Genomic DNA, 26,830 nt, shown 5'->3' with positions numbered 1-26,830 from the left:
GGCTTCCTCCGTAGAGAGCCGAGAAGAGGAGAACCGGGCTGAAGTGCGTGTTCAACCACGCACTTGGAGCCCAAAGTTGGAGCTAGATGGGGTTGTTATCCCTTACATTGCATCGGTCCGAGAATACAACAGGGGCCGAGCAGGGTACATAGCTGAGACTTTGGAACAGCCAGTACTCCTCCCTCGGGATATGGAGGCCTACAGGCGGTTCTCTCAGCCCGAGCTCTTTCTATCCCTTAAGAGGGACCTTGCAATGGTAAGTGACTCTTCTACCCTTTCATTAAATCATTAGTCATTGTTGCATTCTAAGACAATTTCTGTTTTGTTGGCAGATCACTCAACAGGTGTTTGTGGCTGAAGAGTTCTGTCGCAGCAACCGCAGCTTAGCTGAAGCTGAGGCCTAATCTCGGACAGAGGTGGAGAAAACCGTGGGGTCCTTCAAGCAAGAGAACCTTGAACTTGCGGAGAAGTTCAAAGAGGCGGAGAAAAAATGCCGGAGTGCTGAGGCCGGCTTGAAGAACGCTGAAACCCAAGCGGAGGACTAGCGCCAAAAATTGTACTTGACCGAGACCAGCCTTGCCACTGAAAAACAAACAGTGCTGGATCTCAAGGCTGCGCTACAAAAAGCCGAGGAGCAGGTCCGGCTGGCTAAAGAAGAGGTTCAGCTAGCTCGAGAAGCAGTCGAGGCTGAAAAGAAGGCCTCTTATCAGCTTGGGGCTGAGGAGACTGAAGCTAGGCTCTCTGAGGAGATTCCAGAGGTATGCAGGGATTATTGCAGCATCTCATGGGCTCATGCCCTTGATGCTGCAGGAATTCCTGCAGACTCGGCGCTGAGGTTGCCTGGGAAGGTCTTCTTTCCGCCGGAGATCCGAGAGAATCCTGATGGTGCTCCTGAAGCTTCTGAGTAGGCCATGGCTATTCCTGATGCTATCCCACTGCTTGATAAAGCCAAGGATCCTACTAAGGAGTCCATCTTTGAGGTTCCTCCTCCTCAGTCAGAGCAGAAAGAGAATCCTCCTGCTGAGGCTTAGATTTTAGGTTTTTAATTATTGTACATTTTTTTGAATGAGAGTTGTCTTATTTTTGTTCTTTTGTAAAGACCTCTCTTTGTATTGACCCCGGCTTATTAATATAAAATGTTCTTTTTTTTTTTCCTTTCTCTTCTGATGTTTACTAATACTGTTCCTCTTGGAATCGCACGAGAGTTGTAAGTCATTAGTTTCCGTCTAAAACTTGTAGAGGTGCCTCAAGTTAATAATTTTCCCTAAGTCTGTGGTCCGAGGAGCCATGCAGGATAGATGAAAATGGACCAATGCGATGATCATGGAACGAAACATAGGCAGAGCCGTTTTCATTAGTAATAATATCTTCTTAGATTATTTACATTCCACGGGCGAGGTACATTTTTTTCATCTAAGTTTTCTAGGTAATAGGCACCTATTCCGGCCACAGATGTGATGCGATACGGTCCCTCCCAGTTGGGTTCCAGCTTGCCCCAGGAAGGGTTCTTAGCGCTGCCGAGAATTTTCCTCATTACGAGGTCGCCTAGAGTTAGAGGTCGCAGCTTTACATTGGCGTCATATCCCCGCTTTGGCTTCTGATGATAATATGCCATATGGATCATCGCTTTTTCCCTTTTTTCTTCAGCTAAGTCTAGACTTCTCCCCAGTAACTCATCATTGTTTTCTGGGGTAAAGGTGCTAGACCTCAATGTAGGGAAGCTGTTCTTGATTGGGAGCACAGCTTCGGCCCCATAAGTCATTGAAAAGGGAGTTTCGCTCGTTGACCGTCGCGGCGTCGATCGATAGGTCCATAAAACATGCGGGAGCTCTTCCACCCATCTCCCCTTTGCATCATCCAATCTCTTTTTCAGACCGCTTACTATGACTTTGTTCATGGCCTCGGCTTGCCCATTTCCTTGGGGGTAGGCAGGAGTGGAATATCTGTTGGTGATGCCAAACTCGTTGTAGTATTCCCTGAAATTCTTACTATCAAATTGAAGACCGTTGTCCGAGATAAGGGTGTGAGGAGTTCCGAAGCGTGTAATAATGTTTTTCCAAATGAATTTCTTGGCATCCACGTCCCTGATGTTGGCCAAAGGTTCAGTCTCTACCCACTTGGTGAAATAGTCAGTGCCGACTATTATGTATCGCTTATTCCTTGTTGCTTTAGGGAAAGGACCGACAATATCAAGACCCCATTGAGCAAACGGCCAAGGGCTGGAGAGGGGGTTAAGGATTCCTCCAGGTTGGTGGATATTTGGGGCGAATCTCTGGCATTGATCACACTTCTTCGTATATTTTTGGGCATCTCTCTGCATATTCGGCCACCAGTATCCCTAGGTGAGTGCCCTGTGCGCCAACGATCTTCCTCTTGTGTGACTCCCACAAATTCCCTCATGTAGCTCCTCAAGCAGGGACTCGGACCCCTCTGGGTGTATACACAATAGGTACGACCCAGAATAGGAACGTCGGTATAGCTTGTGGTCTTCCGACAACCAAAACCGAGGAGCATTCCTTCGTATCTTCTCGGCTTCCAGTTTTCCCTCTGGTAATGTATCGTCTTTGAGGAAGTTCATTATAAGATCCATCCAGCTGGGACTCTTTCTAACCTGATGGACCTGAGTTGGGTCTCTTCTAATTGAACTCGCTTGGACTAGATTCTTGACAAGGATTATTCGCGGCAGATCATGCGCCGAGGACGTGGCAAGAGTGGCCAGCGAATCTGCATGGGTGTTCCCACTTCTGGAAACGTGTGTCAGATTGAAGGATTCAAAACCCGACTGCAGGCATTTGACTTGTCTGAGATACTCTTGCATTCTAGCATCTCTAGCTTCTAACTCACCCATCACTTGGCCAACGACCAATTTGGAGTCCGAGAACGCTTCCATTACCCTTCCGCCCAATTTTTGAACCATCGTCATCCCTTGAAGTAAGGCTTCGTACTCGGCCTCGTTGTTCGTAGCCGAGAACACGAGTCTTAGTGATTTCTCAATGGCAATACCTTTGAGCGATATTAAAACTAGCCCAATTCCGGATCCTCTTTGGTTAGCTGCACCATCCACGTAGACCTTCCAGCACAAGGTCTCCCGTGCTGAGATTGTGCCAACCGATTTTCCATCCATGTCTTTCTTCTCGGTTATTGTTTCTACAGAGGGTTCAGCGAATTCTGCGACTAAGTCCGCAAGGACTTGACCCTTGATAGAGGACCTAGGCATATATTTAATATCAAAGGCTCCTAAAAGTGCACTCCACATGGCGATCCTTTCTGTGTAGTCGGCGCTTCGAAGCACCGCTCGAAGGGGAAGTTGGGTTAGAACGATAACCGTGTGTGCCTGAAAGTAATGAGGGAGCTTCCGTGTGGCGTGTACTACCGCCAGAATTGCTTTCTCCAATGGTAAGTATCGCACTTCGGCCTCATGTAATGATTTACTTACGTAGTACACTGGTCGTTGTACCCCATTGTCATCCCGTATCAGTACCAGGCTTACAGCATGAGGGGTTACGGCTATGTATGCAAACAGTACCTCGTCTGCCTCAGGGCTAGACATGATGGGTGGTCGCGACAAATATTCCTTAAGTTGCTGGAAGGCCCGGACACAATCCTCCGACCACTCAAACCCTTTCCACTTATTTATCAAGAGGTAGAAAGGTCGACATCGGTCTGCAGATCGTGATATGAACCGGTTTAATGCTGCGATCATGCCAGTGAGTTTCTGCACTTCTTTCAGATTCCGAGGAGCCTGTAGGATATTAATCGCTTTGATTTGATATGGGCTTACCTCTATCCCTCTGTGGGTTACCATATAGCCTAGGAATTTCCCAGGCCCGACCCCGAATGAACACTTGGAAGCATTGAGCCGCAACTTGTGCTCCCTTAAGTTGCCAAAAATGATCTCTAGGTCTTTCACGTGCTCAGACACCACCTTGCTTTTTACCACCATATCATCTATGTAGACTTCAATAACTTTGCCTAGTTGCGGTTCAAACATTCTGGTCATCATTCTTTGGTACGTTGACCCTGCGTTCTTTAGTCCGAAAGGCATCACCTTATAGTGGTAGTTTCCGACGGGTATCATGAACGCCGTTTTCTCCTGATCCTCTAATGCCAGAGGTATCTGATGATAGCCCTGGAAGGCATCCAGGAAGCTCATTCGAGGGTGGCCTACAGTCGCATCTACCAGTCGGTCTATTCGAGTTAACGGGAACGGGTCTTTCGGGCATGCCTTGTTCAAGTCTGTGAAGTCTACGCAGACTCGCCACTTCCCCGTTTTCTTTCTAACCACCACCGTATTTGCCAGCCATTCGGGGTAAAAGACCTCTTTAATAGCCCCTGCCTTTTTCAGTTTTGTCACTTCGTCTCTAACGGCACTGGCATGTTCCTTTGAGGGATGTCGGGGTGGTTGCTTCTTTGGAATGGAAGATGGGTTAACATTCAAGTGGTGACAAATAAGGCTAGGGTCAACCCCCGGGGCGTCGTAAGCGTCCCATGCAAACACATCGACATTTCTTCTCAGAAATCCGACCAGTTCTTCTTTTTCTTAAGTAGGCAACTCGAAGCTGACCTGGAAAAATCTCTCCGGGTCATTGTCAACGATAAACTTTTCTAAACTTTCACACCTTATCTCTTCAGTTGGCTCATTGACTTGCCCTGCCGAGGTGGCTGGTTGCTATAAGTTCTCAGAGGCTGAGGACTCGGCATTGGACCGACGTGAGATGGCGGCCACCAGACACTGCCTGGCCATGACCTGATCTCCACGAATCTCTTCTACTTGGCCTCTGGATGGGTATTTTACCTTTTGGTGAAGTGTGGAGGATACAGCTTCTAGGGCATGGATCCATGGCTTGGCTACTATCGCTGTGTAGGGCGAGTAGGCATCGACTACGATAAAGTTCACCTCCACCACCTTTGACCTAGTCTGTATGGGTAGTATGATCTGCCCTTTTGGCGTAACAGTCTTCCCTTCGAAACTGATAAGGGGAGAGTCATAAGCCGTCAAATCCTCCGGCCTCAGGTTTAGCCCTTTGTATAGATCAGGGTACATTACCTCTACTGTGCTACCCGGGTCTACCAGCACCCTTCTCACATTGAAGCCTCCGATTCTCAGCGTAACCACTAAGGCATCGTCGTGAGGTTGGATAGTTCCCCTCTTATCCTAATATTAACGAGCTTCCCTTTTTAGACCTTTTAAATTCTCTTCCCCCGTCCTCGGCAGAGAGCCGAGCCACAGACAGCACCCTGGAAGGAAATGACCCGGTTCTTCGTAGAGCGGCGAGGATGACATGGATCGTTCCTGTGGGGGGTCTTAAGGATACATCTTTTCGAGGCTATTGCATTGCCTGGCCTGGATGACCGCTCGAGGAGTGTAAAAGGTGACGTAACTTTCCTTCTTGGACCAACTGATCTAGGTGATTCCATAGATTCCTGCAATCCTCGGTGGTATGTCCATGGTCCTGATGATAGTGGCAATACAGGTTCTGGTTACGCTTAGAAGGGTCTCTAGCCATCTTTCCCGGCCATCTGAAGAAGGGTTCGTTCCTCACTTTCTCCAGCACTTGTTGTACTGGCTCTCTGAACACGGCATTCACCGTTTGCATGTTACTTTGTCCAGCCTGTCTTGAAAAATATCTCCTCGGCTGGTTATGGTTATATCATTTCGACCTGAAATCATTCGCCTTGGGGGGAATGATCTTCTCCTTTCCCTTTCCTTGTAGCTGATCTTCTTCCACCCTTTTGTACTTGTCAATCCTATCCATCAACTGATGAACGTTGGCAACTGGTTTACCAGTGAGAGATTTCCTTAAGCCATGCTCGGTGGGGAGACCGCTTTTGAATGTGTTGATAGCGACATCATCATGGTTCTCATCCAACTAGTTATACATCTCCCAATATCTATCCGAATACGCCTTTAGGGTCTGTCCCTCGTGCATGGATAAGGACAACAACGAACTTAGGGGTCGAGGGACTCTGCTATTTGTAATAAAGCGAGAGCAGAAAGCCTGAGTGAGTTGCTTATATGAGCCTATGGAATTTGTCTTCAGGCTGTTGAACCATCTCATTGCCATTGGTCCCAAGCTGGATGGGAAGACTTTGCACATTAGGGCTTCATTTTGCGAGTAGATAGCCATTTTTTGGTTAAACTGACTCACGTGCTCCACCGGGTCTGCTCGGCCGTTGTAGATGGTGAACACTGGTTGATTAAAGCGTCGAGGCAACTTAGCCCCTTCAATTCTGTACATGAAGGGTGATCTTGAAATCTGGTCTAGTGCCCTATTCATAGCAACGTTTCCCAAACCCTTGCTGGATGGGCTCTCATACTCTCGTATAGGGCGAGACTCCTTCTCGCAAGAAAAGGTTTCACTTGGGGGTGTTCTCGATCTCTGTCGATAACTCACGTCCTCCTCGTTAGAGGACGCATCTGAGCTGGAGGGAGATTGCTTTCGCTGCGCACGTCGCAACTTCCTTTTCAGGTCATCTATTTCTCGCTGCATGGCCTGATGACTGTTTCGCCTTTGGGATACGTGACTACCTATCTGGGTATGACTTTGGCTCGTCTGGGTAGTATGTACGCTTCCCTCACGATTCCTTCTACTGCCTGGGTTGGCAGGATTATTTTGCCGCTGGGACTTAATGGGTTCTGTCTGTTGAGGGTTAGCCTGGTGAGGATTCTCCTGGTGTGGACCTAGTTTTGCCATGCTCGACTGTTGTGCTTACTGATATTTTAGTTCTTTCCACAGACGGCGCCAATTGTAGGGACACGGTTTTAGTTGACCCGATCCTTGTTGGTCAGGTCTTGGCCCAAAAGGTCTCACACAATGAATTTTTTGTAGAGTATGAGCTAAAGAACTTGGTTTCAGTTAGCTTAAACGGTTTGTTGCATGGGCTCAGGGGATACAGAAACAAGAACAAAAGGAGATAACAGTGAAGAGAGATCATTCTCAAATGATCAGGTCTCAGACTTGATTAATGGGCACAGATTCATGCAAATAAAATTTCTCTACAGTGTTCTCTCCTCTCTTTTTCTCCGTCTCCCGTCCCTCTCTCTTGGGGGACTTTTACATATTATATAGGCCCTCTCCTATCATCTGGGCTTTACACTTGTTGATCATCCAAACCCCCACTTGAGCACATGTCCCATCAGACACCCTTATCAATTCTTTGTGAGTTGCAGTGGCCAAGGTAGCACTGTTCAGGGGTCTTCTCTTCATTAATGCGGCCAGGAGAGTAGTTGTGATACATTTAATGTGGTGGTGGCAGCATTTGCTGAGATATTTTGGGTCTCCTTCCTTTTTGCGTATTCGGGGAATGGACTACAGTGGCTGGGACGCACCTTCGATCTGGATTTTGCAGTGTCCGAGGAGAAATTCCTCCTCGGACATATTCTCTTTACCCCAGTGGGTCTAAATAAGGATTCTGGGGCACGATGTCTCATCGGACGGACTGGTCCTCGAACGAGCCCAGGGCCTAGTCAACCTATTATTCTAGGCCGGTCCCCACAAATATTTTTTAAAAATTATTACTAATTACATTTTTTAATATTTTAAGAATTAATTTCAATTGTATTAGAAGCACATTTCAAAAAAAAAAAAAAAAATTATTAGTTGAATTTGTTCTTAAATATATTTTCTCCTTTTGGTTTGATTTTGTTTTCGTTGTTGTCAAAGTTATATATAGATAGACACTTGGTATCAAGTAATAGGACATTTTTTTTTTTTTTTTGATAGGACAATTGGAATGACACTTGGTACAAAATTGAATGCATATATTATATAAGATATTAAAATTTTGGCCTGAGAAATATCACCCATATACTCCATTAAATGTGAAAATGGAGTGCAAAGACACCATTGTGAGAGTGTGGCTTGGTGGCAAGAGTAGTTGTATCGCTTCGTATGATACTTGATGGAAGTAGGGTGGTTTGAGTAGTGGGGTTTCAACAAATGTGTTGTGTTCATGATGATAGCCCCGATGGTATTCGTGGTATTACAAAACTAAACGAATGTATTGTACTTACGATAATAGCTCAATCAAGGCCTTGGTGGTACTAGTTAGATTTGACAATCACATATTATATTAATAAATTTGGTCAAATTATTACTGAAATTAAATGGTACATGAGATATTACACATTTGACAAAATACTAATTGAATTGATGTGACAATTACATATTATACTAATCAATTTGGTTAAACCATTAAGGAATCGAAAAGCCCTAATTTAATGTAATAAATATATAACTAAAGTACATATTTTTGACCCTCTAAAGTTTGGAGTTGTTTTTATTTTGTCCATTTAAGTTTCAAAATTATTATTTTGGTCCTTCATGTTCGATTCCTTCGAACATTTTTATAGTGGTCCTTCATGTTCCCTCAACAAAACAGAGCACCCAGGTTTGTTTTTAGTACTTGGGTTTACTACTAAGTGCCTAAGCTTATCGCTGGTACTTGGGTGACCACTATGTGTGCCTAATCTTACTGTTGAGTGCTTGGATATTTGGATGCATTGTCAAGTGTCTGAGGTTGCCACTAAGAGCTTGAGTTTCACCGCTGTGTCAAGAGTTACGCTTAAACCCTTAGGTTTAACTATTGAATGATTTTATTGTTTATATTTTTTATAATTTGATAGTTGGGAGAGGAAAAATTTAGTTCCTAAAATATCTTCATTGGGAATTCCAAAAAGTATCAAGACTTTAGGAGAATACTATTAAATACCCCGTACAATATTTTCAAGACTTCTACAAAATGCCTTGCTTAATGTTAAACATCATGTAGTGAGCGGTTGAACGTCACATTAGGGGTAACACACCCACACTAATAAAGTTAAGAACTCTTTTTCTTATCTCATACCTTTAAGCATTATGTTTATTTAATATGAACTTGGATTCAAGTTAACATACATTAATTTCCTCTTGAAAAGATTGAATTCCTTGATACTTGCAGCATTTTGCGAATTACTTCTAGTGGTGGCTTATCAAAAAACAGAACTGATTCGTGTGATATTGACAAATAGAGAAAAATTTAATTACAAACGTTGATTTAATTTGGAAAGGAACAAAGACACACAAACACAGACACAAAGAGTTGTATAAGGAGCTTTTTACTAAGAGCTTGAGCAAGCCACTTTTGGCTGCATCACAAAGAGTAAAATAATTTGGATTCCTCACCAATCAGTATCCCCTCCCCCCTTGAAGTTTAAGAAAAATATATTCCCAGAATTATTTCTTAAAAGAGAACAAAGAAAGAATAAATTGATAACAAACAAATTAAAAAAAAAAATCAGAATTTTGCACAGCGCATTGGCAGACCTGTTACGTGATCAACAGCTACTATCTCTGAGACATTGTTACATCTAAGTACATCTTGGCCCAACTTGGCCCCAGCTGACTTGAGTCCCTTTAGAGAAACTGGCTGGTTGAAGAGGTTCAATGATGGCAACCTTGAAGCCGGAGGCAATTTCCCACCTGGTAACAATGTCCGAAAATCGACCTTTAACAATGGAACCTCAAAGTCTGACTTGTCATGCTTAACAACGTTGTCTTTTGCACTAATATGAGCCCCTGGTTCCATATGGTTAGTTGAGAAGCTTGATTGCTTTGGAAAGTTTGGATAAAGGCTTACATAGCCTCTAAGGTACATCATGTCAATGAGAAACTTTTTCCATGAAGCTTGCCACCCATTTGTTCTAGACTTTGGAATTTGAACTGGGTTTGACTTTGCATCCTCAGTGAACCTCATGTTCATGTACACATAGAACTCTCTCCAAAGCTTGGGAAAGAAAACTGCACCCCAACTACAAGGTAACTGGTGGAGATAAGGTGTGTTTGGATGTATGTGCTTGAAAAACTCTGTTGGATTCCATTTAGGCCTTTCTTTCACTACCTCAACAAGCCTAGGCGTGTAAAGGGAGAGAGAGGTGAGCTCTGGAAGAGACACTTGAGGGTCATAGTGGTATGCTAAGAGGGCATATTTGATCCATAGATAGTAGTAAGGGGAGACTTCGATATCGTCTTCAAGTAGGAGGCCAAAATCATCATCTGATGATGGGTACCAACTCTCACTGACTGCTCGAATGAGTCCTCCTTGAATGATTCTTCTTCTGAGGGTTTTGGGGCCATGAGGCCACTCGAATGAGTTTACAAGTTTAATTGTTGCCTCATCCACTTTACTGTCCATGTTGAAGCTGATAGGGATCTCATCCCCAAGATAGTAGGCATTGCTGAGAGATTTGAGAAGCCTTGTTAATGAATGAACACGGTTTTGGGTGATAATGTTCACAGAAACCCGCATCTTGTTCCAATCTGCATTTCACCAATTGATTGCTTAGATGATTGACTAACAGAAAAACAGAATCAATAGAGGTATATACATTTTTATTTTTTTTTATGATTGGTGAAACATAAATATGTAAAACTTACGTAAAATTCATAATAATTCTAACTTAGATAATACTAAATTGGACACTAGTGCCTCGCCAGGTTTGACAACTGTATCAACACTTGTACATGTGTAACATAGAAATTGAATATTCTAGTTGGAATTTGGCCAAACTTGGCCAATTGGGTTGCACATTAGTGGACATGACCCAAACAGCTAAGTTTTTTTTTTTTTGAGAAACAAACACACACACACACACAAAGGAGAGGAAAATGGGGTCTAACATAAAGGCACACCACAACTCCACTAAAAAACAACTAAGTTGGTCCTGTTTGATATGATTAATTCTTCATGTAATTAATATACACGTTATATACCTATACAAAAAAAAAAAAAAATACACGTTATGTGAGGATGAAAGCAAAAAGACGACACTCCTTTTCTTAACTCTAGTAGCAAGCACAACCATGACTAATAACTATTTTGGTTATGAAGATATAGTTTACAATGTGAAAGTTGGTCCTAGAGATACGTGCTTGTCTTCTTTCAATTCTAACAAGGGAAAGTTTCATGCTTTGTTATCATATAGGTAGAGGGAATCCATGTTTAAGAACTTGATAAATTCCTTTACTCTCAAAAGTTCACCAAATTAGAGGACTCAAGTACTATGAAGATCAACTTGTATTCATGCTTTTGAGGGCTAAGTTTAGACTATCTTATGTTTATTCTGGGGTTCAGTTACCACAATTGAAAATAGCAATGAAGAACAGAAAGCTAGCATTCTTACTTGGCAATGCAGTTGATCGTAGATCAGCCATCCAAAGAACCTTTGATATGGAGGGTCTTGGTAAAAGAACCAGTGTTGTGCCATTGGAATTTGTTTCTGTTGCCATCTTTAAAGCCTTCCTCACATGAGGATCAATGTCAGCCACTGTGATCACCACGCTGGGATTGTGAATTTTGATCAAACCTTTCATGCTGGAGTACAATGCTTGTACCACTGGCACCTCCGAATTCGATATTCCTGATAGAGATCCTATTGCCAGATCAAATATCTTAAACCTTCTCTCTTTGCATACTAACTTAGGCCACTTGAGAGCAGTTGTAGCATCCTCACAAGGGCAGAAATCGCCTCCAGAGACAGCAATGTAGGCCTTTTTGCCAACAGTGGACCTGAACTTTTCAAGTAGGGGCGCGAGCACTTTAACCTCATCAACTGAGTGGGCATAGAAAAGTGCATCGATTTTTTGAGGATGCATTGCAGCCCATTGAGTGATATAACCAGTAGAGAGTGCTTTCCACCATTGCTCATCCCGAACTTGAACAATGTCTTTGAAGATTACAGTGGTTTCAGACACATAGGCAAGTCTATGTTCACTATCACCCCATGTTTCCTTGTCCTTTGGGTCAACTGGAAGAACAAACGAGCCAGCGTTTCTGTACTTCTGAAGTTGATAACTGCATGTTTTTGTGGGAAATTTTGAACATTAGAAGCTCATTCATATAATAGAAACACCAGTAGAACATGTGAATGGTCCTAAATGCTGTCACAATATTTTGAAAGCCATGGAAATATGACAATTTTCAAGATGACAACATGGACAAGGTGCAATATAGTGTAGCACTATGGACAATTTTCATGATTTTCAAGAGTAGTATTCAAAGGGACGTGCATTACATGAATAATGACTCAAAATTTGACAGCCATATATAAATTTCATTCTATTGTTTTCTTCTACTGAATTATGTTCAAGCTTTAGTTTAACTATGTAGATTAACTATGTTTTATACTGTTATAATATCAGGTTAAAACAAGATAGGCCTCACCTCTAAATTCAATGGTAACAACCTTTATTATTAGTGTACATTGCATTATATCATTACATGGTGCACTCTGGTATACAGGTATAGCCCTGGACTTCATACCAGTACCAAACCAACTTTAATAATATTGAGCTAGTGCTTCAGAGAATCTCAAAAAGGAAACTGAGATTTCTAATAAAGTTTTTGCTTCATCCAGCAAATTGAGCATTTCGTGTCTCATCTAGACCCTAATTTTTTTTAAATTAAGAAAAAAAATCTAGATGAGACAAATTAGTAGATAGATAAATATTAGCAAAGGTGGCAGGGTAAAGATTCTAGAGAATACTCATCTTAAAAATGGACTATATTTTCTGAGTTTCTTTTTCTATTCCTGTACTATAATAATGTTAAAACAGAGAAGTTGACCATGTTATTAATAAAAGAAGGTATAGGTACGAAGATTCCTATCTATAATACAATACTAAGTGCATAAAATAAAAATTGGACTACTTCCAATAATAGTACTTCAAAATTTCAAATGCTTCCTGAGTCGATCGTCAACTTTATATACCTAAATCAAGTTAGTGGCCTGTGGCCTAGTCAAGATCATATAAAAGAGTATAATCGATCTAACGTGATAAATGGCCTTGTATATTATTAATCCCTAGACATGATAATCAACTAGTTGAGCCTTGAGACTCACAAAATTGGTTTGATGGTCCCAGTTATTTCTTCAGATGATGACTAATATGTACATATATTATTGCACAGGTGAGCAGCCCAATATAAATTCTAATCTGTTATGACCTTATTGATATTAGAGAAATGAGATCAGAAACAGTATTCCTTTATAAATACTACTTAAACTACTAAGTTTGGTAAATCCATTAACAATCCATTGGTAGAGACTTACAGTCTATTGACTCTTCCTAGAATATTTACCAAAAAAAAAAAAAAAAAACTCTTCCTAGCTAGCACTAATCATGTCATATTTCCACTAGTGATGATTTGGTTTCAAAAACTTATTTATAAATATAGGTTAAATTATTAATTTGATCTTTTATATTTAGTTATTGGATAAAGTTCAATTTAGTCCCTTAATTAATAATTATGTCAGCTTCATTCCTTAACTTTTAAACACATTTATAACTATTTTAATTAAGGCAACTTTCAAATGATTCCGCCAAGATTTTAATCGAAAGGAAACTCAAGGATAAAATTATCTTCATCTTGAAAATTTAGAGAATGATATCGACATAAACAGTAGTTGAACAAAATTGAGATTTGTCGAATAGTTGAGGATACCAATTAGTAATATAACCTAAATTTATATAATATAAACTTGCACTTCTATTCAAATGTGAATAAAAACCAAAAATATTGAAGGATTTCAATGATAGTATACATACCTAAGGTGCAGATCTTCGCCAGTTGCAAAGGTGAAGGGTGTCTCGATGAAAAGTGTCTTGACAAGCTCTGCAGACAGGAACCAAGAGCTGGAAAGAAAATCCACCTGCACAATTTTATCAATTGTGATATCATAAGCAGGGTCAGGCAAATAAAGTCCTGCCTCCTTAGACCTAAATTTTCGATAGCTTGGAAACGTAAAATCCTTCTGCCTAAATGGCAAAATCCGTCCTATACTGCCCAAAACCGCATTCTTATACTTGTCAGTCCCGGCTACATGTGACAAAATCTGTAACATTTTCCTACCAGGAATCATGTCATCATCAAGGATATATACAAGATCTGCTTCTGTTTGTAAAGCCATTTGGAACCTCCCATAGTACTTGAAATCATAGCTTGAACTTATGAAGCTTATTCTTGAATCATTATAGCTATCTACAATTCTTTTCAAAGAGAGTTCATTTGGGCTCCCAAATGAAAGAACCCAAACGTGGTGGAAAGGAAGGGTCTGTTCAAGCAATGAATCAAGCTGGGCACAGAGAGTTTTCCTTTTGAAATGGTTTAATATCACTGTGACTTTTGGCTTGTTTGGACCTCGCAAGTCCCACTTAGACTTCATTGCCAATAGCTGAGCCAGAGTTTCAGTACCAAAGTTTTTGCTTTGGAAGTCCAATACCTCATTGTAAAGCTCTGTTTTAAACTTGATCATCTGGGCGTCATTAGACTTCTTCTGCATGAAATCTATTTTCTCATGCTCACATACTAAAGATGGAGTAATTGGCTGGATTTCGGATCCAATGAGAGAAGAGGGTTCCTGGTAGTGCCTAAGAACATGGGGTGTGATTATGAATTGCTTCCATTGTTGAGCGATTCGTGTAGCCCACGTAAAGTCTGGTTTGGTCCGCAAATCTATTGTAGGACTCATGTAATACAATAGGAATGTTGCATACACTGCAAAGGCAAATTGGAGACAAGTAAGCGCCGTGACAAGTCGAGCTGAGGTGCTCTTTTGAGCTTTCAACTTGGTCTTTCCACCAACATAATCACTAAGCATTCCTTCCAAGTAATCCCCACTTCTCGACGACTGACTTCGAAAGAAACCCATAATTAAACAAGATTAGAGAGATTGGCAGACCTACAAATGCAAAGCAAATATATCTCAGTCAGAAACAGCCAAACACAGAACACAGAACCTGAACTGAAACATAAAAATTTGTGTAGCAGTTGAAGTTGACACTGACCAAAAACCGACAACCCAGATCAGCAAAAGCAGTTATATATGGTTGTGAAGAGAGAAATCTATATACATCAATCAAATTATGACTGATATCTCCAAGAGTTTGACTCCACCTTATGAAATTGGAAGAGAAGAGACCAAATGGGGTTGTGAATAAGAAGTTGGTAGTGGCATTAGTGAGTTTTTGAAGAGCAATGGATCCAATGGCTTTATATGCATAAAGTTGAAAAGTTTAACAAAAAGGTCTAGGGGAAGCATGGCACCCCATGAGAAGTGGCATCGAAGGTCACATGGGCTAAACGCTTATAATAAAGAGTTGTGAGTTTTAATATTTGAGAAAATGTTATTAACGCGTTACACTCACTTCTTGCTCATACATTTCAACCTCAAGACACCATTAAAAAGCCGGCTTTGTTGCCGCACAAAAGGGCTAACCCTGCGTTTTTGGCACCACCCCACATTTTAACTCTATAAATTTCACAAAAACTTCTAAATTTTTTTTTTGTTTTTATATACATTCCATAATCTACTTCTTTTCCACTACTCTAAAACCCAATTCCCCATAAATCATGTAAGCGGAAAAAAAAAAATCCCCATAAATCATGTAAACGAAAACATTGTAAGAGTAAAATTTACATGTATTTAACTTTGTCAAACCCAATTCCCTAGAACAAGATCATCCTCTAGGGAAAGTCCAACAAACCAAGATGCAATTATAGACTTAAAAATATAACAAGCAAACAAACAGATTTTTTTTTTTTGGGTAATAAACAAACAAGCAGATTATACAATGGGAAGTCATACTCACTATCTTGTTCATAACGTTAATGAAACCAACCAAATAAGCGGAAGTCCTTTTCTTCTTCAGCAAATCAAGCTAAAGCTAAACCTCAAATTCACACCACCACTATATCACTATTAGTACGTATCAATGAATTGAATGAGAGGCCGCGTAGAGTTGTGGAGAAGGAAAGGAAAGCATTGGGTATAAAGATTGAGTATAAAAGCCTTATAAATAATTAAATACACCGCAAATTAATGAAAAAAAAAAAGTTATGTTGGCAAAGTTTGACTTTTTTGCATGGAAATATGTAGGAACATTACAGCAAAAAACACTGGTGATATGGAATTCCCCCAAACTTATGCGGTTGAGATCAAGAAAGGCCGTGGGTTGAATTTGCTCTCGGAAGGGGATAATTCAACTGGGTTTGGTAGCTTGTTCAAGAAAAATGGAATGAGATAACCAAAAAACTTTCTTTTCTTTTTGTTGTTTATCAATTGGTCAAGTCTTTATTTTACAGGCGAGTTTCCATTAGAGTTAGCAGAAGCTGAGAGAGAAGAATACTGAGAAAAACATGTCTTTTGACATAATTATTGATTGATAAAATCTAGGATATCTCTGCTAATTAAGAACTGGATTTTGAAGAAAGTTACTGTGCAGGGTGTCCCCTCTAAAATCCCGAGTCCTAACGTCTATGTTTACGCGAACATTTACCCAAAATATTTCACAGGAAATTTTACAATAATTGAGGTGATAAGTTATTAAATAAAATGATGTCACTAATAGACTCAGGTGAGAGTCAATAAAAATTAAAAATGTGTTAACTTAAATTTTTCAGGGTTCAAATCCTCTATTGTAGCTATCAAATCATAATAAAATATTGCCAAAAATACTATAAAAATTATTGTGTTTATACTTTATAACGTTACTCGTACTTAAAAATTGTGAAAGGTTATAGAAAAGGAGCAGGAATTAGAAGGAAAAATTAAATGATCCTAAAGAAAAAGGTGTTCGGTTATAAATAAAAATTAAAGGAAATTTTAAGAAATTAAGTGAATAATTTTATCTTTCAAAAAAAAAAAAAAGTGAATAATTTTACAAATTTTTTTTCGGAGTTATTTTACCCAAAAAAAAAAAAGAAGAAAAAGTTTTTGTGTGATAAGTTGATAGTTAAAAGAAGGAAGATTTAAATTCTAAATGTTTTTGTTGAAAACACAAAAGTGCTCTTGAGTTGCAAGAGTTTTGATTTTGATTGATTTATTTATTTTTACAAATATCACATTCAGAAACTTTAATATATATATATATATATATATCAATTTGTCCGTACACTTTCCATTTGAACAACTAAGCTCTGGGATATATCTTCTAAAAAAAAAAAGCTCTTGGATATAGGTGGGTAACAAGTCAAACTTTAGTTAGTTTTTCTAATAAATCTTTGTGGATCTAATTATGATGTGCACGTTATAATAATGACATTTACAGGTTATTGATGATGCGACATAAACCATGTACACATTAGTTGATTAAATTTAAGAAATTAGTTTACAGTGTAATATTCAAATAAGATTTACATTATAGACTAAATAAATGTTACAATGTGTATAATTTACATGAGTAGTAAATGTTACAATGTGTACAACTTACATGAGTAGTAAATGTTACAATGTGTACAATTTACATGAGTAGTAAATGTTACAATGTGTATTTATTAGGCTCTAGCTAAAAATACTAATAAAGTTTCTTATTTTGTAATAATTCTAATGATCACGGGGGTTAATTACTAATAAAATATCTTATTTGTTATGATCTTTGCATGTTGCTCCCATTTTAACTAAACAACAGCTTCGAAGTAAAATCAATAAAAATAAAAATAAATTCAAAGGAGATCAAATTGAGAGAGAGAGAGAGAGAGAGAGAGAGAGAGAGAGAGATATTTTAAGTAGAGATATAAAATGTAATCTTTTAAAAATGCATTTCATGAAAATAAAATTACCATGAGTGTGAAAAATATCACCGATTTTTTTATACTTCCTCATCTCCTTCTTCTTTGTGTTTTATTTGGTAGAATAAGATGTACATAACATGCATGAGAAGAGTTTGAAAAATTCAATGAAAAAATTTGTATTTATAGCTCTTTTATTATTGAAAGGAAATTTTTTTTTTAACCATTTTAAAACTATCTTCCTTCAATTTACTATGCAGCGATTAAAGATCGTTTATGTGTAATTTTAATTACATGACTTTTTTAATGAATCATATGATTTATTTAAATAATACACATAAATAATTTTTATAAATCTTTATATTATCAAATAGAGGAGATAATTTCATATTATCCTTATTATTACAACTTTACAAAGGTGCTCAATAGTGCTTATTTACGGTATGGATAGTGGAATCTTTTACTTTTTACTGTATTTTAAAAATTACTTACGACAAGTCAACTTCCAAATTTTAAATACAAAAATGAGCCACCCCACGCGACACTTTACCTTAGATTTATTTTCATGGGAATAATCATCTAACATGAATTATAAATTATCAATGTGCCCAAGTTTAACAACTAATAAATGCCAAATTTATGAACTTAATCAATATATATTTTTTATTTTTCTTCTAAAAAAATTCTTTTTATTTTTATTTTTCATACGTTAATTATGGATGAGAGATTTGATCCTTGGATATCCTTGTTAGAAAAGTTGAACTTCTTGATCAATATTCTAACACTCAATTTCACACCGGAATTTAGATTCCTTTTTATAATAAGTAAAATTGAACATGTGAGATTTTCTTACTTTTCAAATGAAAAATAAAATGAAGACAAAGTTTAAATTTAAGACCACCTGCTTAGATACATCCACCACCACCCCCCCCCCCCCCCCCCACATACACACATATATATATATATATATATATGATAAGTCATATTACTCTTAAAATTGAAACTAATATAAAATGATAAATTTAAACACTTAATCAAAGTTATAACAGTAAAGAACTCATGTTAAGTGGCAAAAGACATTTGTTTCATCCAAAATTCATTATAGTTTATTTTAAGTGGTAATCTAACAACAAGGTAATTGGTTACTTCCTTTCCAAGTAGAGAAAGGTATCTGGAGTCTGCACCCATAATATAAGGCAAGGAAAAACTAGCAACTTTTGGGTTTAGGATAATGCAGATTATTTTTATGCATTTGACATCTCAGAGAGGGTACCGTTACGAACCTTACGGTAAATAAGTTAGATACCATTTAAAATTAATTCTTTTATTTTTTTTGAATTAAAAATAAATGTAAATTATCTTGAGCATTGACTCTCCAATTTTTATTATTTTATTTTTACTATTTTTTTCCCAATCAAGTATCCATATTCCATATGGCAACTTTCAAAAGGATTCACATATGGTGGGCTCATTAGTCTACGATGTAATGTAAACATGAAACCAAAGGCTGTGGCAAAAGTGCATCTTAAATAAGATAGCTAAAAAAAAAAAATCTTTTGAGAATATATTATGCAGGATTTTTTTTATATAGAAACATCTTATACATACTGAATTGAATATATAGAAATAAAATTCAGCTCAATATTTTTCGAAAGATGTATTAATAATTTTGCAAAAAAAAAAAAAAAAAGAAAAAAAAAAGAGAAAACAAAAACGTAAATATATAGAACAATGTACCATTATATTACAGATTTGAATGAAAAGAATTGGGACTTAATTAGACAAAGGCTATATATGTAAGATTATATCTTTTATAATTATTCAATTTATTTGCATACTTATGTTGGCTTAAAATAATTTTGTGAGAAATTGTGATAGTAAATTTGTTTCGGAATTAGGAAAAACTCGTTAATATATTGTGAATATATATCTCTTCAATTTACTTATCATACTTCAAAGAGAAGTAATACACAAAAATACATACTATTTATTTTTCTTAAATTACTCCAATTAATAAATTTTAAATTTTCGCTTAATTTGAAATCCAATTTGTGTGTGTAAGTACTATTATAAGTTCAGTCATATATGTATGTTTGTATGTATGTATATTATATGGTACAATACGTGATTTTTACAATTAGGTTGTGTTGTCTATACAGTTTTTGTATTTCCCAAACTTGGGAACCATCAGAGTTCTAAGGGATGAAAAATTGAACTTTTAGTGATGAAAACTTTTGTCACCCAAAAAACATTTTATTGTAGTGGGAGTACTGATAATTCGAAATGTCCAGGGAAAACCACTTGCAGTGATAAGTTGCCTTGTGAATAATTTGTAGACTTGTGTTAATAACTCATTAATAACTTCATATTTCTACTTGTATGTGTTTGTTTGAATAATTTGAGTCAAAACTTTAGATTTGTGTTAATGAACTTTATGTCAACTCTCATAACTTATATAGATATGAGAGTATGTGCGTGTTAAAAAATTTGGTGTTTATAGCAACTCTCATATTGATAATCGATTACGTCAAGTTGCACCAAGTTGACAATGAGAGTAGCCTATATGAGGCTTCGAGACATTTCTTAAACTAAACTAATAGACGTGAAATAATTTATGTTTGAAATTTTGAATGTCAAAATCCAAGTCCAAGTAACCAACAGTAACTATGATCCTTTTTCTTTTCTGGTAAACTTTGAAAAAGAACTTGTTACGTGACATGTGCATTAATCACTTGAAATCCCACACACGTGCACATGCCTTGAACATATCATTATGAAATTCCATCACGTGGCCCTTAATTAGTGCCTCTAATTGTGAGTTTAATAAAGTCAAAACCCAAGGCTAAACCCTAAGAAAGTCAATCTTGGTGATCTATTTTTAGGGGCTGATTTTGGAAATCTTGGCGATCAAACGCACTTAGACAATTTTGACTCTATCATGATGTCGATTTTTGGTAGGCACTTTTGGCTTGGACCAAGTGAAATGACAGATCAAGTGGAAAACCACATAAGCAATTAGAGAGTTAATTAGGTGCTAGTTTTCTATGACCAAACAAGTAGCAACATTTTAATTTGATCAAGGTCATAAAGAATCTCCATGTGCACTCTCTCTTATTATTAATTTACTATATAAATGCTATCACGGTTTTGTCCAATATTTCGTAGTCAATTTGAAGATACTGGTCTTAACTTAATTTTGGTGTGCTTCTAGGTTCTATATACACACACAACACAAGTGGAATAATAACTAATAATGCCTAATGGAAATTCTCGAGGCATTTCACATGGTTTTGATCTTCTTTCTGGAACCCCAAGTACAGGGTGAGACTTTTTTGAGTCCTAGATGGTAACCTAGAGATTTTGGTTTCCTTGTGAACTGTGGAGGGAATCTATTGTTGAAGGACAATTTCTTTAGTATGCCGAACATAATTTAATGATACCCATTGTCTATAGCTGCTGCCAGATCCAGTGAATTCATTGCCCTCATCCTTTTATTTTCCCCACTATTGTAGTTATCGAACTGAATTGTAGTTATATATCAAACTGTGAACTGTGTCACTTCATCTCAAAATCAATTAGTTCTAAGGAAGGTACACTCTTAAGTTTTTTATGACATTTGACATTGTGCTCCATGGGTTTGCTTTTAGAGCAATCGTAGGAAGCTGAATTATGGTTAGCCAACAATTCCCCTCTCATGATGACCTTGGTTTTAATACGACTTGTTGGATTGTGAGTTATGACACTCTGTTTCAAAACCAATTGATAATGAGAAAAGCACTCAAGTCTTTTATAGCATTCGATATTGACATCCTATAGGTTTGTTTTTATAACAGTTGTAGGAAGTCGAATTGTGGTCCCTCAACCGTAGTATATATAAAAAAATATAAAGTATTTTGAAAAATGAGAAAGAATTATTATGAGTTGGTTCAACTTGTGTTTTTCTTTAACAAAATAAAATTCAACATCCCATGTCAAGAAAGTAGGTGGAAAATATAATCTAATGGTTGGGCACAAGACAGGAAGCCTTCCCTCTCCATTAATTTTAAATATCAAATTTTGTAAAAATTTCTTTTTTATTTCAATAATATATATATATATATATATATATATATGAGATGGCCGACAAATTGGGATGGTGAAGGAAAGAACAGGCACTGTGCTTAAGCGTGATATATATATATATATATATATATATATATATATATATATGAGATGGCCGACAAATTGGGATGGTGAAGGAAAGAACAGGCACTGTGCTTAAGCGTGATACGGCAATGCTAATAAAGAATGAAATGGACTTCCAATTACTGAACCATTCTCTGATCTACGTTAACCACCGACCGCGCTACCAATGTCAACTGTCAGCTGAAAGTGTGGTTACAGATCTTTGTTGGGTTAGTTGCTGGAGAAATTGGGCAAAACTAGTTTGATCTCATTTATTTTCTTACAACTAAATTTCAAGGTCATGTGTGCAGGAGATCTTTAAGCTTTAATGTCAGTATTTAAGCCTTGCACCTCATTACCAATTTTATTGTTGACTTTATATTGCCCCTTTTAAATTTGGTGTCATTTTAATATCATCCCTTAAAATTTTGGATTTTAGACTTTAATGATTATATAATATTTTGATTCAAGTTCTTTTGTTTATATTTGTTGTTAAGGCTAATAGTCTTGTAGCTAAATTGACACCTTCTTATGCATAAAATGTTTGGAAGTCTAGGGGGTGAAATGGTTCAAGTTGCAGAGTTAGTAGCATGTTATAATTATCTCTAAAAAAATATTTGCTGTTAAGCTCAAAAAAAAAAAAGGTGGCCATTAAATTCCACCTAAACTCAAAAGTCAAAACTATCTAGTATTAATAGGCTAAAATTACGTTTAATTCTGTTTGAGTGGGAATCACCAACCTAATAATAGGTAGAAAAATCAAACAAGGAAGTCCCAGATAAGTTTTATTCAAAGAGACATAACTCTTCTGTCAATAACTAATTTAACAGTAAATTAATCTCCTGTTGATACACTAGTGAAGCAACATTATCCTCTAAGTGGGGAGTTATTGCATGACTAAAGGTGTGTCATGTTATGGTGTGATCATTTATTACTTTTACTCACTAACATATTGTTTGTTTTATCGTTCTCTCTCTCTCAAAAAAAAAAAAAACCTATATAATAGTGGTTTTTTACACAAACTTTAGGGTGTGTTTGTTTGGAGGCGAAATAGGGTGGATAGAAAATTTTGAAGAGAAAATGAGAAGGAAAACTTTTTGGAGTGTGTTTGGTTGGGTGGGGATCGAGGAAGGAAAATAAATGGAAGGATCCAGGTGTTTTCTCCCCATGCTCACAAAAAAGTTTCTCCCCAAAATGGAGAGAAAATTAAAGGGAAAAATTGGACATCATTTCTGGACAAAAATGCGCATGTGCAATTGCACATGGGCTTGTCCACGTTGTTCTTCATTTTTTTTATTCTTTTTCTTTCCTCCTGGACGTTGCTTTTTTTTTTTTTTTTGCCTTACTAGGCAGGCTTCCTACATGTCCAGTGCTCATGCGTGTGTGTATTTTTTTTTGTTGTTGTTGTTGTTGTTGTTGTTGTTGTTGTTGTTTAGATGTGATTTTTTTTTTCTAGACATGATTTTTTTAAAATAAATTTAGGTGATTGATTTTTTTTTTTTGGTTGTTTATCCATTTTTTGGTTTTAATTGGGCATCATTTTTTAACAAGGGTATAGATGTAAATTCATACAAACTCATTTTTTCCATCCTTCTACTTTCCCTCCCAACCAAACAAAAAGGAGGGAAATTAAAATATTTTCTATCCTCCCACTTTTTCACCCCTCCAACCAAATGGATCCTTAAGGGTGGGAGGATTTTAAACCTTAATATCCCTATTAAAAACACCAAGTTGTGCTCTACAAGATTCTTAGCCTATATAAAAGTAATTTGACCCTTACAAAAGTTAGAAAACCTAAAAAACTATGAATTTATATACTTTTTTTTTTTAATTTTACTTTTCCTAGGATCCCACTTAAAACATTATTTAAAAATTTGTTAATTTGCAATAACTGTAGAACCATAATTTATTTTACAATTTTTTTTTAACAGTGGTTGAGGTGACATATTATAATTGGTTGATGATAAAGTGATGTTTATGATGAGCCCATATTATAATCAATAACAACTTGACAACTCATTAATTAGGAAATTTGTTGTAAAAAAATATTATATATGTAGCATTGTTCTTTTACTTGTCACACTTTGTCTTTTTCACCATTCACTGCAAGTCAAGTAATAAAACAGTGTTCTCTTTATAAAAAAAAAAGAAGAAAAAAAGAGTAAAATGGTGTCTTCCACATGATATTAATAATAATGAATCCTACTTTTGGTGAATATAGCATAGGAACTGAAAAAATAGAAGTTGTGTTACATTTACTTAGAGCATTAGCATCTGGTATCTTCAAAATATCCTATTTTACCATTTTAAAAGTTATTTTATTTATTATACCACACCATTTTACAATACACCCAACATCCCAAACTCTATTTCTTTTCTCACTTTATTTAAATATTCATTTTTTATTATTCTCTCTCTCTTCCTCTTCCTCTCTTTCTCCCTCTTCCTGTAGTCACTGGCCACAACAAAAAAATAAAAACACAAAAACTTAGAAACAACCACGCCAAAAACCGCCAAAAATTGCCAAAAACCAGCCACAACAACCACAAAAACTTAGAAAAAAACACACACAACAACCACAATAGTTGCCACCACCACGCCACCCACCAAAACCCATTTTAAAAAAACCACCAAACAACCACAACAACACACTGCCACACACACACAACACCCAAACCCAGAAGAACCATCAAACCACGTCTACAACAGAGCCACCAGATCTTAACAATCAACACCACACACCGATCTCAACACCATAACCCATATCAGCCACCACACACACCACCCAAACCCATAAACCCATACCCACACACAACACTCAAATCGATAAACTTACACACACAACACGCAAACCCATAAACCCACCATTGTTGATCTCCACGCCACCATAGGTCAATCTCAACACCTCCACCACAAGCCGATCTCCACGCCTCCACCACAGCATCATCTCCATGCCGATATGAATGAGAGAGAGAGAGAGAGAGAGGGAGAGAGAGATGAGAAACTAATAAAATATAGTGGAATAAGATTTTCAAGTTGCTACAGTGTAGTCATACTTAGAGCATCACCAGCAGACTTAGCATCTCCAAATTTTGGAGAGAAAAACCATTGTTCACACAAAAAAAACCCCTCCAATAGACTTGGCATCTCCAAATTTTTTTTTAGATTTGCTACAGTAGCTCTCTAGGTATGGAGAGCACTGTAGCAATCACTATAGCATGTCTAAAGAATATTTCCCCTTAAAATAATACCGGTTGAATTAAAAAAAAGACTTTTTTCTCTTTACTCCCTTTCTCTCTCCTTTCATGGCTACAAACACAACCATCTTACTCTCAAACATTTCTAAACTCAAGCATAATTAAAATACAAACTCAAAAACATAATCTTAAAATTAATCAAACCATAACAATAAAAGCAAAAAAAAAAAAAAAGAAAAAGAAAAAGAAAAGACACAAGCTATCTACCATCTAGGCTGCGTTGGGGAGGAAGACGAGCGGCGGCGGCGGCGGAGCGGAGCCATCTAACCCATCTATGCTTTCTCTCTCTACCTCTTTCTCCGTTTCTTATGATAGAGAGAGTTGGATAATGTTTTGGAATCAAGTAGAAAAAGGAAAAAAAAAAAGTAGAGAAAGGGAGCTGGAGAAAGAAAGAGGGAGGGAGGTTCTAGAATGAAGTGGAAACTGGAAAGTAGAGAAAAAAAAAAGGAGAGGATGGAGATAATTGGTATACGTGTGTGGTGGAGAAAAATCAAGGGAAAAGAAAAAGAAAAAAAAAAGGAAACGTATGGATGATAGAAAGAAAGGAAAAATACAATTTAGAAATGCTACCACAATATTTTCACAATAAATTTTAAGTAATAGATTGTTATTATCTAATATTGATGAGTAAAAAAATAATTTTAGTAGTGGGTTCAAATTAGAACTAGTAACAACTTTTCACATAAGATTTTGATGTGATTCTTGTGAAAGTATTATGAAAAATGTTGTGAATATAACACTTTTTATTGAAAAATATAATTGTTGGGAATGAATATAGGAAGAATAAATGATGATAAAAAAATAATAAAGAATGAATGAAGAAATAATATTTGAATGAGATAGAGAATGGGATAGAGAATCTGTTGGAAAATATATTTGAAAAAGTGGGTAGCTAAAAGGGTAAAATGCACTGTTCACTCTCCAAACAGGCAAAAATTTGGAGAGACTGCCGGTGATGCTTTTATAATATGACACTGTAGCAATATTGTAAAATTTTTTACAATTGGAAGCCTGGGTAATGCATCATTTTAGTGATTTGATGCTAAAATTTAGCATATCCAGAGTTTTACAACTCCGGATACTGATGCTTTTATACTGTATGCGGTGCTAAAATGAGCGTCTCCACTAAATTTTTTTCTCTTCCATTTTCTCATTATTTCTTAATTTCAAACTTTGAGTTTTTCAGTTTTTGCTATCAATCCAATTTTTTCTACATAAAAGAGTAGAGGAAGAAATGTTGAATTCTACGTCTTTTTCTAAAAGCTTTCAAAGCTTAGAAGAACGCATACAACTTTATTTTCTCAATTGATTTTACATAATCAAATTATATGTTTAAAAATTATATATTTTTAAATTAATCTCATAATTTAATTATTATTAACTATGAATTGATTAATTTTACTATAACTTTATTTTTGTTTTCTTTGTTTAAACTTGTTTGTTTTTAACTTTATGAATTGATTCTAAAATATAAAATATAAAATTTATGAATTTAGCCATCCAAAACCTCTTCTTAACCACCATACTGAAAGCCTACAACTAAACCCATCACAAATCATTACCCACATACCATTTAACCACTGCATGTAGTGGTTTAACCCTCAAAACAACACTCAAACTAACATACCTACACTCCAAATAAATCCCAAGCCCATGCTAGTCACAACCAAATTTGTAGTTAAAAGCCACCCATTTTCCACTGGTCAACCCCTAAAACCTCTCCTTTGCCACCATGTGATAAAAATTTCCTATTCTAACAAACAGCCACAGAGAATTGGGAATATGAACAGAGTAGGGAGATATTAGAGGGAGAGTGAGAGAGAGGGATAGAGATAGAGAGGAAGAGAAAGATAGAATTGGGA

General features: G+C 36.9%; 1 protein-coding gene and 1 long non-coding RNA gene across 3 annotated transcripts; both read right to left on the bottom strand.

Annotated features, from left to right (window-relative positions):
* Positions 1-9,081: 9,081 nt before the first annotated feature.
* On the bottom strand, positions 9,082-15,797 carry LOC126725796 (uncharacterized). 2 transcript variants are annotated; one of them, XM_050430730.1, is made up of 4 exons: positions 15,630-15,797; positions 13,587-14,719; positions 11,162-11,832; positions 9,082-10,298 (listed from the first exon to the last, which is right to left on the bottom strand). In XM_050430730.1, exons 2-4 carry the CDS (start codon positions 14,687-14,689, stop codon positions 9,277-9,279), a joined length of 2,796 nt encoding a protein of 931 aa, XP_050286687.1. In that variant the 5' UTR covers positions 14,690-14,719; positions 15,630-15,797; the 3' UTR covers positions 9,082-9,276. The 2 variants fall into 2 exon arrangements, with proteins under 2 accessions (XP_050286687.1, XP_050286679.1); XM_050430722.1 differs by lacking the exon at positions 15,630-15,797 and adding an exon at positions 14,826-15,103.
* Positions 15,798-23,986: 8,189 nt separating this feature from the next.
* On the bottom strand, positions 23,987-25,452 carry LOC126713833 (uncharacterized). Its single transcript, XR_007651451.1, has 2 exons — positions 25,176-25,452; positions 23,987-24,166 (listed from the first exon to the last, which is right to left on the bottom strand). It is a non-coding gene; the product is annotated as an uncharacterized LOC126713833 (long non-coding RNA).
* Positions 25,453-26,830: the final 1,378 nt, after the last annotated feature.

This window comes from Quercus robur, chromosome 1, assembly GCF_932294415.1.
Source record: "Quercus robur chromosome 1, dhQueRobu3.1, whole genome shotgun sequence".
Lineage (NCBI taxonomy): Eukaryota > Viridiplantae > Streptophyta > Magnoliopsida > Fagales > Fagaceae > Quercus > Quercus robur.
The sequence above is the reverse complement of the archived record's forward strand: the minus strand, read 5'-3'. Positions and strand labels throughout refer to the sequence as shown.